This window comes from Bos javanicus, chromosome 7 (genome assembly GCF_032452875.1).
Source record: "Bos javanicus breed banteng chromosome 7, ARS-OSU_banteng_1.0, whole genome shotgun sequence".
Lineage (NCBI taxonomy): Eukaryota > Metazoa > Chordata > Mammalia > Artiodactyla > Bovidae > Bos > Bos javanicus.
Genome location: NC_083874.1, coordinates 19,833,715 through 19,848,672, shown reverse-complemented (window position 1 = coordinate 19,848,672; position 14,958 = coordinate 19,833,715). Strand labels below are relative to the sequence as shown.

Below are 14,958 nucleotides of genomic sequence, written 5' to 3'. Positions count from 1 at the left end.
AGAGGTGAACCGGAAACAGTCAGGTGAGCAGGAGAGATGGTGTCCGCCCAAAGATGGACATGTCCCCTTCAGCACCACTGGGCAGCCAGGAGAGAGGAGAAGTAGCAAAGAGGGAAGTGTGGACAGATGGGGGCAGGGACTGGGTGGGGGTGCTTCCAGGCCCACCTGCCCGGGTCGGGGGGCGCCTGATCCTATGCCCCACCCCGGGGAAGAGCCCCCAGACCCTGCCTCCGAGGGGCAGGCCCCGGACCCATGTTGGCTGCACCTATGCGAGGAGGACGGGAGAAAGACAGAGACAAACCAGCCCCGAATGAGGCGCACAGAGCGGCTCCCCACAGTGCAGAAGGCACGCAGCGGCACAGCATGCGGACCAGGGGGGTCACTCATGTTCCCAGGGTCAGGGGCCCACCCAGCCTGCACCCTCACCACTCAGGGGCTCTGTGGCCCCCTCCATGGCACGCCAGGGCGAGCCCAGCTCAGACCCTGCAAACCTCTGGCCAAGCCTCCAGGCTGGGGAGCTGTCACAGGTGGTGTGTTTGGAACCAGCTGGGCTTGGGGACAGGGGACCCCAGCCTGGGCACACTCCCAGGCTTGGCCAACACCCCCTTCCAACCTGCTTCCAGGGCAGGCTTCCTGGTGTGGGGCCCTCAGTGGGCTTGCCCATGTTATGTCAAATCCATGTGTGCTGGGCGCATCCACACACAGTCATTAAAAACCCACACCTTTTGCAGGCCACAGGGTGACTTTAAAGCTAGCAAAAAATGCCAGGGTTTATGGTTGTGCTGCCCCTTCTCGCCCCAGGGTGAAGGCAGGCCTTGGGTCCTGCCCCTAAACCCCACAGCTCAAATTGCCAGATGAAGAGAGTTCACTAATGGTTTAAGCACAGGTGTGTTTAAAGAAATCTACAGAACGTTACTGCAAAGGGAAACGTGGACTGTCGGTGTCAGGGGTGAAGTGGCCGCTCAGCGGCAGTGTGTCAGGTCCCATTGGGGAGGCGAGGCCGCTTCCTCTGGTCGTTGCCCCCCTTGGCCTCCAGCTCGCTTGCCTCCCGTGGCCTCTTCCGGAAGCGTGCCCCCAGCCTGATTCTGGGGGGAGGCAGCGGGTCGATGCCCAGGATCTTGTGGATCTGCCGGAACGCCAACATGCGCAGGGCGTGCTGGGGGCAGACCAGCTGTCAGGACCGGCCTGCCCGCACCCGCTGGCCCGCCTCACACAGCCTGTGTGAACTCAGGCATTCTCACACCCTCCCAGCAGTGGCCGAGCTCAAAGCACCTCTGGGCATGAGGAACTGTGCTGGGAGCTGTTCACACCCGCTGGTGCCGAGGACGCTGCCCGGAAGCCCGGGAACCTCAGCTCCTCCTCATCTGCTAAGGGGACCCTGGATCCTGCTTCTCCCAGTTGGGCTCTGATTAACAGCAATTTGACTCTTTCCACTTAAGACCCTTCATGATGTCATGCCCAATGTGAAGTCTGCTGAAGAGACTTGCTCATTAATAGAATTTGCAAATGAAACGGAAGCCAGAGATGGGGCGGTGGGGGTGGGGGTGGGCAATGTTTTGATTCTTGAAGCTGTTGAGACGCAGCAGGAGGCCTGGCTGGGTGTGTGCAGACCTGGGGCCTTGGGGTACTCCCAGGATGATGAGGCCCCAAGTCTGCACCTCATCACGGCCTCAGTTCTGGGCTGGGCTGGCCCTGCCCCTGGAAGCAGTCCTGTCACCCACAGGCCACCTGATTCTGCAGGGAAGAGGACGGGAAGCGGGCCCAGACCGCTTCCTGGGATGCAGCAGAGATGTGCACAGGGGCTGGGAGCCGGGCTGCCTGCAGCCAGCTCACGTGGGCCCAAGTTGGGCTGGCCTCCTACCTGGGCGCTGGCCGTGATGTCTTCTCGTTCCTGGAGGGTCATGGAGCCGAGGGCATCCATCTGGTCTCTCTCACAGGGATCCTGGAGCCCGGGCCCATCTGAACGAGGCGGGGTCGGTGGGAGCGGCAGACAAGCAGATGCACCCTTGTGAAGGCTGCCACCACGGCTCTGTGATGTTGGAAGTCTGTGCCCGGACCCCCAGGGGCCCACGGACCACAACTGGGCCTCTCCCCGCCAGTCCCCCTCCGGCCCCACAAGCATTCAGCAGAGCTCCTCGCAGCCTGTGTGTGTGTGTGGCACGTGTGCACACGCATGGGTGAGTGTGCGGTTACATAAAAGGCTCACACCACAGACCCATGTATCACGCTCTTCCTTCCATGAAACACGCTATCATCCAAGTCACCGAAACAACCGGAGAACACCGACTGCATCTACCACGTCACGTGGGCTGCCCACCCGGTCTCTTCCTGCCGCTACCGCTCAGGACGCCGGGAACACCTCCGTGCCCGGCCCACCATGGACCTCCTGTCGTTTCCTTCAGAAGCAGCTCCCGGGCTATCCCTGGTTCCCCAGGAAGGATGGATGTGGCATCAGAGGATCCACTGGAACCCCCTCCAGCCTGCACCCGCCTCTCCTTCCACCCGTCCACGCCTCCTCACGGCTCCCTTGGGTGAGTGACACGCATGCGTGTGTCTGTGTCCGCTGTCCTGCCTAGGCTGGATGGGGTGCTCGAGTGTTCCTAAGAGGCTCCTCTGTCCACCTGCCCCGCTCCCCCATGGCCCTTGGTGTCTGCCAAGTGCTCCAGGGTCTGAGCTGCTCGCCAACAGGGACTGACCTGTGAGGAGCGTCCCCGAGGCCACGCACTCCAAGACTCGGCGCACAGCATCCCCGGGGCTCAGGGGCCCCTTGGTGCTGCTCAGGGCCTTCTCCACCAGCAGCTCCATGGCCTGCGCCGGGACAGAGAAGGAGACCCGGGCCTTTGAGGGGACAGTGGTTGTGCGGGCAGCCGGGTCTCCAGGGGACACGGGACCGGACGCTCCGGCCCAGTGCCCCCTCAGGCCCACCCAGCCACCCACCCAGGGGGTCACCGGACCTTACTGCCCTGGCGTGGCCATGGGCGGGTTTCAGCACCTTCCCTTTTCAGCTTCCTCATTAGCAAAATCTCATCAATGGTAACATGGCAAAGTAGTGTCACGTGGGTTCAGAGATTCGTTCTTTGTGACCTGAGGGCCCCTGAGGGTCACAGGATCCTAGGGCCTAGTTCAGGAACCTTTCTTCCTCCAAGAGCCACCTGCCTGGAGGGCCCGGGGACAGGGTTGGGGGTGTGAGCTGTCGTGGGGGCGTGTCTACACTTAAAGGGAAATGGGCTCCAAGAAATGCGCGACCGCCTCGCACTGCCCCGCCCCCGGCCGCAAACATCTGAGTGAACCTCTCTGGTCACTCAGCACGGGGCAGCCACTGTGCCACCCCCTGGGGTGGAGCTGAGAGTGGACGTCTCCTCAGACCACAGGCAGGAAGCCGAGGTCCGGGGGGCACCAGAGCCCCTGGTTTTGGAGACAAGTAAGGCCAAGGGCAGCCTGGGTTGGGGTGTGGGGAACGTCCAGGAGCCCGCCTACAGGCATGGGAACTGATGGACTGGCTATAGATGGCTGCAGAGAAGAGGCACGTGTTCCTCCAAGTTCAGGGCCAAATTCCCAGGGATAAGGTCAAAGGTGAAAACCTTAAAAACCTACAAGTTGTTGGTTACTGGGGAGGTCAGTGGGCGTGTGATGGAAGAGGGACACTCGGAGATGAGACCCTGAAAGTCGAGGCAGGGGGCTGCAGTGGGTGGGGCTGTGGGGTCTCACGAGGCAACTTTGGGGGTTTGAGGTACCCAGGGTCCCTTGCATCCTCTCTCCTCTCCCCCTGGAAGGGGTCCAGGGCCGGCTGAAGAGCCGTGTCAGGGCCACTGGATTCTCTCCTTCAGAGGAGGTAGGTCTGCCCCAGGCCTAGAGGTCAAAGTGGAGCCAAGACAGGAACCGGCTTCTTGCCCTCACCAGGGCCTCTGCACCAGTGCCTGCAGGTCTAGGCAAACACTCCAGCTTTTGCTGGGGTGCCCTTGAATTTACATGCTTCCTGGTTCTGCCTGCAAGGTTGTGGGTTTAAGATAATACAGTCAAATGAGGCCGTGTCCTGTGGCAAGCCTCCCCCTGGGACTCAGACCAACACCAGCCTTTTCTCAGAAAGCTGGACACTGGACAAGGATACAAGGCTCAGCCTAACAGGGCTGTAGCCTGGCAGGGTTTGGGGGCTTCTTAAAGCAAGGCTGGCCCCTTGGCACTGTCTTACCCAGTCCGGCAGGGCCCCCCAGGTGGGCACGCGCTGGCAGAGGTCCCGGAAGACCCTGATGACGATCACACAGGGCTGCAGGCCGCTGGCTCTTGCCTTTGGGGGAAGAAGCACATGGGAAGCCCCAGGAAGCTCTGAGCACATGGCTGGGGTGGGACAGGGAGCTATGCATGGAGCCAAGGGAGCGAGACTGAGTCAGGGCAGTGAGCCTGGTTGGCGGTCCCATGCTGGCAGTGGAGGCATTGAGGGACTCCAGTGGGATCAGGCCAGCCTCCTGGGCTGTGGGAGGCAACCAGAAGCAGATTCCACTCCCAAATGGCCCAGTCTAAGCCCTAGTGCCAGCCAACAGGGCCAGAGCGGTGGTCACCCCTTTCAAGCTCCCAACCCAATCGGCCAAGAAATGACCTCCATCATGATGGTGAGCGCGGGGTGAGGACACAGAGCCACCCCACCCATGTCAGCTCCTGGCCTCTCCTGGGAGCCCGCCTGCCGCTAACCTGGAACCACTTGGCGTGGCGGAGAGCAGCCAGTGCCTGCAGGCACTTCTCTGGGCTCAGCACGTCTCCTGGGTCCGGCGGAGGCACCTCGGTTCCTTCTGGAAGAGAAGGGCAGGTAGGCCGGCCACCCCTCCCCCTGCTCCCACCTCCTGGGCCCTCAGGTCCCTGGGCCTCCCTGCATTCATCCGTTCATCAGGAAGACATGCAGCTCAGCTCGCTGGCCCTGCCTCCAGACACTGCCACTGGGACACAGAGCTCCCCTCTTGAAATCCCATCCCTCTCCGAGGCTCTGTGGTCCCCTGCCCCCAAGAAGTCCACGTTCAGGTGGAAAACTAGGAATGAAGCTGGATTTCCAGAAACTTCCATGTGCGTGTGTGATTAGGGTCAGGTTTGAGCACATGCCATCACAGATGACCAGGGCCCCATGTCGGGGGAAATGTGCATTTCTTCCTTCTGCTTGCTTTAGGGAGATTCTCCTCCCCTCATCCCGTGAGGCCCTGGTGTTCAGGTCGCAGGAGGGAGCACTGCTCTCCCCCCGGCCCCCAGGCCTGGATCAGTTTCTGGGGGCTGAGAGCCAGCACAGAAACAGCTGAACAACACCCCCTCCCACCCAGCAGCAGCCGGCAGGGTGCGGACCCCAGTGAGGAGCAGCTCTGGGGGTCCAGGGTGCCTGTAGAGGGGCTTCCTGCTCTCTGGACCCCTCCAGCCCGCCCCCTCCCCAACATTCCCAGTCCCCACTTGTTGGCAGGGGAGTGAGCTGGAGCAGGCCTGAAGCTGGGGTCGGAGGGCGGGCGTCACTGTTTCTTCCCACTGCATCTACTTTCAGATGACATGTGGCACTCCCCTTATGACAACTGATAATGGCTTTCCACTCACAGTTCAAAGGCTCTCTTCCTTAAAAATGGAAGAGCCAAAAAGGAGTTGAATCAGAGAAAGCAGCAGTGGTTCGTGGCCCTTACTCAAGGCAATGATCAGGAAGGGGGTCTGAGAAAGGCTGGAGTTTGGGAAAGGGTCCCAGGGGCTGTCCCAGGGGTTCCTCACTCCTGGGCATGAGACTTGGGGTGCCCTACGGCCTGGCCCACGCCCTCTGTGTTGGCTGCCCTCTGGCTTTGGCCTGCACTCCTCCCACTTGCCCAGGCAGCAGTGCCCGTGTGTCTCAGGTCCCCAGGGCCCCTGCTTGGCTGGGGGACCCGGCGCACTGGGTCTCCTTGGGGTGGGGAGCAGGTGCCCAAATAGCCTGAAGGCTCAGGGGGAAGGGCCCCGAGCACACCTGCCACAGCCAGTTCTGAGCCACTTGACACTTGTCCCAGCTCTCCTCCTGCCTTCCTCCGCTACCCCAAGGCCTGGCCCTTATCTGACCAGGGCATCCAGGCTTCACAGAAGCACGGGAAGGTGGTGGTGGCACCCCTCCCCCTAAACCAGAGCAGAAGTGGGTGCCGCCCTAGGCTGCCAGGTATGTGGGAAGATGGGGCTGAACAGAAGGGCCCGGCCGCACCTCGGTCTGCAGAGGGGTCCTCCCGCATTAGGGGCGAGGTGATGGACACAGCGACCTGTATCCGGGGCTCCTCGCAGGAGGAGATGACAATGCTGGCGTCTGGGTCAGAAGAGACCTCGTACTTGTCGTCTGTTACCACCTGCAAGGTGCACATACAACATGAGGCCTCAGGACTCCACCTGAGAGGTGGGACACGGCTGGGTGCCCAGCCCCACACCTTCTGGAACCTCCTAGGGACCGAGACACAGCCTTGCCCTCCAGAAATGCAGATGTAGAAATACCAAGGTGCTTTCATATGTAAAAAACACCTGGAGCTCAATAACAACCAGATCAGCAACCCAACAACAAAACCGGCAGGTGATGTTTGCAGAGAAAGAGACCAAAGTGACCCTTTTCACACAATGACGAAAAAAAAGAGCTCCACCGTAAGGAAGACTCACATTAAAACTAGAATGGCATGCCATGGCCCCCTGTAAGAAGGGCAAAATTTGAGGAGTCTGAGGAGCAGCTGGGCTGGCGTGTGCATGCTTAGTCACTTCAGTCGTGTCCGACTCTTTGTAACCCCATGGACTGTAGCTCACCAGGCTCCACCGTCCATGGGATTCCCCAGGCAAGAATACTGGAGTGGGTTGCCATGTCCTTCTCCAGGGGATCTTCTGGACCCAGGGATCAAACCTGAGTCTCCTGCATTGCAGGCAGATTCTTTACCATCTGAGCCACCAGGGAAGCCCCCGGCCGGCAGATCCGTGCATCTCTAAACTGCTGGTGGAGGCTGACCTGGCGACACTCACCAGGAGCATCCAGGCTCATGCCTTGGACCCAGAGACTCTGCCATAGGAAGTGCTCCCACGCGTGTGGAGCAGCGTGTGTACAAGCTTATTCACTCTCTGCAGCTTCGCTGGTGACCCGGAACACTGGACAAGACCTAAATGTCCAACTACACGGGAGGACCCAGCCAGCTACGGACATGTGGCAACAGCACGCCCTCCAGCCACAAGAAAGAGCGAGGCTCCCTACACAGGAGTGTGGGGTGCGGCCTGACAGGTCCACAATTATTCCGTGAGAACCACACAGTCCTTCAGCTGGCCTACCAGGCCGCCCTTGGGAGGATGAGGGCAGACGATGGTCTCTCGGAATGCAGGACAGGGGGTGCCTCCAGGCAAGGTCTGAGGCCCCTTGGCTCTGGTCCCCACCCTACACCTGCCGTGGGGCCCAGGGTTTAGTCTCGCCCCAACACAGGCACCCTTATGGCCCCGCCAGCCCCGGCCCCCTCACCCGGGGCTGCCCAGAGTGTCAGTCCTCTGCAAGCAGAGGCTCCAGGCAGCCCCGCCCTCTCAGCGGGCCCCCTCCTTTCCAGACCTCGTTCCAGTCAGTCTCTCACAGGGGGAGCTTCGGGAGCAGGGACCCTCGTTCATGGCCGTTAGAACTCCGACTGCTGCCCCCAGGTAGACGGCACAACGAAGGTGGGTTTGGTGCAGTGACCCAGTGCCTGGAGACAGTTTACTGTGTCCCTCATGTTGCTCTGGAGTTCCCGAGTCACTTGGCCAGGTGACAGCCAAGAGGTCTGTCTACATCTCTGGGGGCCGAGCACCACCAGCTCTCCCATGGCCTCTGCTGTCTTCCCTCCGGCCTCATCCATTTTCATGGCCCTGGGTTGCCAGATTCTGGAGGACAGGGCCTGCATCTGAGCCATCTTTGTATTTAGCAAAAAACTGCTATGTCGTGGGGTGTTTAGGAAAAATGAGTGATTAAACTGGTGAAGTTGGAATATGTCACTCCCCTGCTTAAAGTTCTCCAGTCTCCACATTTCCCTGAGGAGGCAGTCATACTTCCCCACACGGCCTGCCCAGGTAGCACTAGTGGTGAAGAATCTGCCTGCCAGTGCAGGAGACACAGGAGACACGGATTTGATCCCTGGGTCAGGAAGATCTTCTGGAGGAGGGCGTGGCAACCAACTCCAGTATTCTTGCTTGGAGAATTCCATGGACAGAGGAGCCTGGTGGGCTATACAGTCGATAGGGTTGCACACAGTCAGAGACAACTAGTGACTTAGCACTCACATGGCCTTCAGGCCTGGCTCGATCTAGGCCCTCATCCACTCAGGCTCACCTCTCCGTGGGCCTCCTGCCTCTTGGCCTCTGCAGGTTCCCGTTCCTCTATGGGGAACTTTGCCCGCCCCCATCTGTCAAGGCTTCTCCTCATCTCTCAGCTCACCTACTCTGTCTTCTGTTGAGACTCACACCTCCCATGGTCCTGTCTGCAGTGGACCCCACTCTCCCTGAGTGCTCCCTACCTGGCACCAGGCTTGAATTGCTCTACAGAAGATACATCAGAACTCAGCCTTCTCTGTACCAGACTGGGAGCCTCAGAGAAGGACCTAGGAGGGACGAAGCTGAGTCCCCTCGGGGAGGGTGGCAGACAGGAAGGAGAAAGCACTCTGGCAAGTGATCATTTTAACTCAAGATGATCAATTAACATCATGACGTGCTCTCCCTCTTCTCCCAGTTATTATCTCGGGTGAGAAAAGCTCTATGACAACAATGGGAACTGTGCTGGAAGAGAAAGTCCGGCCAAGCCTCCAGTCCTGTGCCTCCCTAGTGCTTTCCCTGCAGATCGTCCTCATGCCAGCTGGCTGGGCTCTGTGTGGGTGTGACAGAAGTGACTGTCCTCATGAACCAGATCTTAGACTGTTTCAAGCCCTACTGTGAACCCCCCTGATAAGGGAACCCTCAGGTTCCACCAGTGGATCCCTATGCCTGTTTCTAAAAGCAGACCGGACCGTGTCTCACCCAGGCAGACCCCACGCAGCGCGGCCAGGCACCTCACCGGGAGCTGGAGAGGCAGCTGCTCGGCGACTCTGCGCTGCAGGGCGCGGGTGGGCTTCTGGGAGCAGAGCAGGATCAGCTGTACTGCCCGGTCTCCACGCAGGAGTAGCCCCTTCGCCAGGAGGCCGACCCGCATCACGCCTTTCAGGATCCGGGCTGAGGGGCTGGGGCGGCTGCTGAGACAAACCCACGGACCAGTGAGCAGGGGGCACGGAGGAAGGACCCCCACTCCCGACCCAGAGGCATGGGTTTCCTTGCCAGGCGCCTGCGCCTCCATGTCTTCATCTGTGAAGTGGGAGCATGGCCCTTCCCAGAGGGCACCTGATCCGAGAGACACCGGGAGAACTGGGAGAACAGGGAGAGTTCTCGGACCTGAGGATGAGAATCTATGCTGCTCGGCGGGGCTGGCAGCTGGCACCCTCTGCTGGTAAACTGCATGCCGGAGGGGGGGGGGCAGGGGGAGCGGGGGGAGGGGACGGTTGCTTGACCCCAGGCAGCCTCGTCGGCCCCCAGCTTCTGAGCTGTCTCTGTGGCCACGTCACCCCCACCTGGACTCCTTTGAGGAGGCCTGGCCGGCGGCTCCCTGCCTGTCCTCCCCTCCAGCCTGCGCATCTAGTCCCACCTCCCCTGCCCCCAAGTCTGCCCTCGCCCGCCCACCACTGTCCTGGCCACTTTCTGCAGGTGACCCCCATGGCAGCACTGGCCTGGCAGTCACCCTCCTACTGCTGCCCCGCTGTAGGCTGGGGACACCCCAGCTTCTTCCTGGGGCACCCACCCTGACCCCTGGCTGCTGCACCACCACCCTGTCCTTCCACTCCCTCCCCACGAGGCTCGCCCACCCGGACCGTTGCCTGGGGTGCCCCCACGCCATGGTGGACCTCTCCACGCTGTCTCTCTCTCACACACACACACACACACGGTCACCTCCTCAGAAGCTGCCACCCGCTCCGACCACTTCCTGACTACCACTTTGCTTTGCGTCGTGTCTCAGGACATGCGATAACTTTATTCTACGATACATGTGGGTGTCGTTGTGATCTGTCTCCAGACCACCAGTGCTGGAGCCTGGGATGGTCCAGGGGGACCCAGCCATGCCTGGAATGTCTACAGGACAAGGAGCAGACCCTTTGGGGGAAGGCAGAGCACAAAGGTGGGAACCCGTGGATCAAGAGATTTACAACTTGTCAATTAATTGGGACCCTGATTCAACACGAACTGCAAAACAAAAAAACCTCCTAAAAGACTGAATTATTGTTATCTATGGGACAACTGGACGCTGCAGCACTGACTGGATATTTGGTGTTGCTAAAGAATTATTGTTCATTTTTCTTTGAGGATGATCATGGCATTCTGGTTTTGTTAAATGAAAAAGTATTGTTTAGAGATGGGCTCTGATGCACTGACATACTCCAGCTGTGGGCTGGCGCTCAGTAAGGTGTCAGACAGGATTTCCTTTAACCACTGTGGGCAAGGCGGGAGATGGGGAGAAAGCAAGTGAGCCACCCTCGGTTTAGGTATGGTCATCTTTTGTGTGTGTTAGAGAATTTCCATAATAAAAGTGAAAAAGAAAAACCAACACTAATGAGCTCTTTGCGACAGTTAAGTAAATAATGCAACATCCACAGGACAGTTTACCATGTTCCTATTAAACACACACACACACACACACACACACACACATTTCCACAGAGAAAAAGGCCACAAACAAGAGTGAGAAAGGGAATTCCCTGGCAGTCCAGTGGTTAGGACTCCACGCTCTCACTACCAAGGGCTCTGGGTTCAATCCCTGGTCAGGGAACTAACATCCCACAAAGCTCAGTGCAACGAAGGGAAAAAAAAATTGTGAGGACAAAAAGCCACCAACACTTCTATGTTTTTGAAAAATAATGTAAAAAAAAATGAAAAAGACAAAAAATAAAAATAAACAAACAACAACAAAGAAAGAAAAATAATGTAAGGACAGAACATGTAACATGACATCAATGTTATGTGAAGGCTTTAAAAAAGTGCAATCGGTTTTGCTTTCAAGCTGGGTTTGAGGGGGTTGTGGGAGTGTGGGGGCAGTGGGGCTCCTGTGCTGGTGGAGGCCCCGTGTCCTCACTGCGGTGGGGCATCTACTCAGGGGGCGAGTGGTCCAGCACTGGGGAGGCCTGAGCGGGGCCTGGGCCTCCCTGAGGTGCCTGTGTGGACGCCCAGCCTTGACACCTGTGGGTCCACGCTGTGGAAGCTGGGGGAGGGGGGAGGGTCCTCTCCTTACTATGTTTGTGTTGAGTCCATAATCATTTCAAAATGAAAAGTTAAACTAACAAAAACAAAACCTGAGAATGGGGAGAAAACGGGGAGGGAAGCCACGAAGCACTAAGTGAGGGCCCTTCTCCTTCAGGAGACATGGGGGTGGAGGTTGAGGGAAGGCTGCTCTGTCTGGGGCCGCACCTGCTTCCACTTCCAGGCAGTGAGCTTCCTCACCGGAGTTGGAGGGGGGAGCGGGCGGCGCCCATGTTCACATTGAGGGACAAGTGCATTCGGTTATGACGCCTGGTGACTCATGCATGGCTCTCATGTTCTTCTTCTCAGACAGCAAACACTCGGGCACAAAGAAGCTACTGACTGGAATCAGCCTGACACAAATGCTGCACGATTCCATGGACAGGAAACATCCAGAACAGGCCACGCCATGGACATGGGGCGTGGAAAGGTGGGTGCCGGAGGCTGGGGAATTTTATGGTATGGAATTCTGTTTCAGATGATTAAAAAGTTCTGGAAACAGACAGCGGTGATGGCTGTACAACTTTGTGAATGTGCCCACAATGGCCAATTTCCTGTTACGAGTATTTTACCATCAAAAAAACACCTTAAAATAGTAAACGAGGGAGGTCCAGTGGTTAGAACTGTGTGTGCTCACTGCTGAAGGTCCAGGTTCAATCCCTGGTCGGGAAACTAAGATTTTGCAAGCCATGTGGCACAACCAGAAAAAAAAAAAAAAAAGGTAAATGAAAAGGAAGCCACCCAGAGATGAGGGACCTGGAAAAGCTAAGTCCTCTGGGATTCTCTAAACTGTGCAATGATTCACTACGAGGTGCCGGGACTTTCCATCTTCTGAGAGTCGGGCAGCTGGAAAGATGATTCACACACATGCTTAGTGCTTGGCGGCACCTCTCGCACCGGTCTCTGTGTCACAGGTGAGGACACAGAGGTGCTAATCCTCTGCAAACCACGTTTCTAGACACACCTTCTACAGGAAAGTGACTTCCGGTGTGAGAACACTCACTCTCCTTGGCTGGGGGTACTATAACCCCCTTTGATCTCCCAGCCTCCTGGCTAGCTCCTAGCTCCTAGCCTCCTGGGGAGATGTCTGAAGGAGCCTGGAAAGCGCAGGCCCCAAAGACTCCAAGCCTCCTGGCACTGGAGCTGCCACTTCCTGTCCGGACCCTGACCCCTGCCCACCCAGCCAGGGATCAGCAGCCTCTGGACCCCTGGACAGGAGGGCGCCGTCCATCACCTGTGGTCCCCGCCCTCGGGCTCCGGGCTGGCAGAGTCCTCCTCAGCCAGCGTGTCAGACACCAGCTTGAGAGCACGCTCCGCATGGGAGACGGCCTTCTGGACGGCCAGGAGCTCCTCTTCCGTCGGGTAGATGGCCGCGTGCTTACACATGACATGCCGGTCGTCGCTGGACTCCGGCCGCCTTGTGGGCTGTGGGGAGAGGTGCGTGTGTCTTGTCACAGGCAGGCTGAGAGGTCCCGGTCACTCGGGAGCCATGGGGGCCCTTGGAGCCTGGCTGGTGTGACAGGCAAGTGGTGGCTGGAGAGCCAGGCAAAGGAGCGACAGGGCCCAGGGGGAGGAATAAGTTAAATGGAACTTCCAGATGTACGAGATGGCTTCAGAAAAGGCAGAGGAACCAAAACTACCAACATTCATCGGATCTAGAGAAAGTGAGGGGACTCCAGAAAATCATGTATTTCTGCTTCATTGACTATGCTAAAGCCTTTGACTGTGTAGATCACAACAAACTGGAAAATTCTTAAAACAATGGAAATACCAGGCTACCCTACCTGCCTCCTGAGGAACCTGTATGCAGGTCAACAAGCAACAGTTATTACAAGATGTAAAACAATTGACTGGTTCAAAATTGGGAAAGGAGTAAAACAAGTGTGTATATTATCACCCTGCTCATTTAACTTATACGCATTTAACTTATATGGAACAGGGAGGACCTCAGCCCCATAGCTGTGGGGAACTTGGGCCGAGTGGGAGGCCACTGGGCTCCCTGGAGAACGCTCTTGAATTTCAGAGCCAGAGGCTCCGGAGGCAGCTGGGGCCGCTCCCTCGGCAGGGCGCCCTCCACGGTTTCCCCGCAACCCGCCCAATCCCCATGGATGGACAGTCAGATGCCTCAGTGCTTCCAAGGGATGTGACCACTGGGGCCTCAGGAAGCTCTGAGGGACCCCTGTAGTTGGCGGTGAGGCCCTCAGGTCCCTTCAGCTTCCCCCACTCCGAGGCATTCGACCACCACCCACCAGAGGCTTGGCAGTGGGCGCCCCTGGCCGACTCCTGAGGGCAGGCAGGTGCTGGTCAGGCAGCGGGCGTCCTGAGTGTGCATCCGGGACGGGCGGCCCCTCTTCCAGCCGCCTCCTGCACAAGTCGTAGCGCCTGTGGGACGAGAGGGACTCGGGGCCCTGAGGGGCGGCTGGACTGTGAGGTGGTCCCCTTGGAGCCCTGGGGAGCCCGTAGGGAGCCCTCCCACCGCACAGGGCCCCGAGGCTGCACCTTGTCTCATTGTGCCAACGCCGCAGCTCCCCCAGCCGCCTCTTGGTCAGCTGCCGCTGCCTCCGCAGTGTCTCCTCCACGAGCTTGCGCACCCGTGTGCTGGGCTTGTCTGCGATCGGGAGGTCGGGGTTCACTTTTTTCTGCAAAGTTCAGGGACCTTCATTCAGATGAGAATGCTGGGAAGGGGGGAGCTCAGGGCCCAGGGGACACCCGTCTGACAACACCCTTCCACTGGATTTAGACAACAGTGAGCTTCAGTCCCGAAGTCTCAACACTCCTCGTCCCCCAAAGGCCATGGCAGAAAACCATGAGGACAAAACCATGGCTGACTCAAAGAGCTGCAGACGTGACACTGAGCGAACCATCCGGATGTCTAATGGAGGAGCCAGAGGAGGAAGGTGCTAAGACACCTTGAGGCAACTGCCACCAGTGGTCACGCTGTTCTCAGAGGACTGACCATGCTCGTCCCAAACAGAGTAATTCAGAAAATACCATTTGTGTGAGATCCAATGTGTACTGTAAATAGAATTGTTAACTCACTCGCTGGGCTTCACTTTTAGCACTTAATTTCCTCACTCAGACAGCGTGGTGTTGTCTAAGGATTAATCACCGGTGGAAACAACACAAGTGTGCTTCAGTGGCAAAACACACCCGATGTGGTCCCTCCACACATGGAGCATCGCTCAGCCACAGAAAGGAGAGAAGCCCTGGCACTCGCTACCACATGGACAGACCCTGAGAACATGACACTTAGTGAGAGAAGCAAACACAGAGAGACACACAGGGTGTGATTCCACTGACGGGAAACGTGCAAAGCAGGCTGATCCACAGACACAGAGAGTGGGTTCCTGTTGTCAAGGGCTGGGGAGGGGGTGGGGGTATGACTGACAATAGGGACCGGGGCTCCTGATGGACTGTTCCGGAATCAGATGGAGCTGCTGGCTGAATGTACACATTTGTGAATGCAGTTAAAGCCACTTCACATGCGCCAGCTGCTTGGTGTGTGAGTGATATCTCAACAGGCTGCTTAAAAGAGAAAAATGCCCAGAAGCCACTGTCTCTCATGAGGGTCATAGCCTGTGCTGTGCACACATGCACTCAGGGTCACGTGTGTCTAAACACACTTGCGTGCACGCGTGCCCCGGCAAACCAGAGGCAGGGAGGCCTTGTCATGGCAACTGAGGGCCC

The 14,958-nt window shown here is 58.2% G+C and overlaps 1 protein-coding gene across 6 annotated transcripts in view; it reads right to left on the bottom strand.

The window, feature by feature from the left end:
- Positions 1-869: 869 nt before the first annotated feature.
- The window catches only part of ZFR2 (zinc finger RNA binding protein 2), a 45,852-nt gene continuing 31,763 nt past the window's right edge, over positions 870-14,958 (bottom strand). For 2 of the 6 annotated variants that reach the window (XM_061422653.1, XM_061422658.1), the window contains 9 exons: positions 13,521-13,910; positions 12,506-12,696; positions 9,008-9,182; positions 6,182-6,320; positions 4,687-4,784; positions 4,190-4,285; positions 2,697-2,808; positions 1,862-1,959; positions 870-1,156 (listed from right to left, as the gene is read on the bottom strand). In XM_061422653.1, coding sequence (XP_061278637.1) covers positions 977-1,156; positions 1,862-1,959; positions 2,697-2,808; positions 4,190-4,285; positions 4,687-4,784; positions 6,182-6,320; positions 9,008-9,182; positions 12,506-12,696; positions 13,521-13,910 — 1,479 coding nt within the window. In that variant the 3' untranslated portion in view covers positions 870-976. Of the gene's footprint in view, positions 1,157-1,861; positions 1,960-2,216; positions 2,423-2,696; positions 2,809-4,189; positions 4,286-4,686; positions 4,785-6,181; positions 6,321-9,007; positions 9,183-12,505; positions 12,697-13,520; positions 13,911-14,958 lie in introns of those variants that run through there. The other 4 variants (XM_061422655.1, XM_061422656.1, XM_061422654.1 and 1 more) reach the window with 4 other exon arrangements.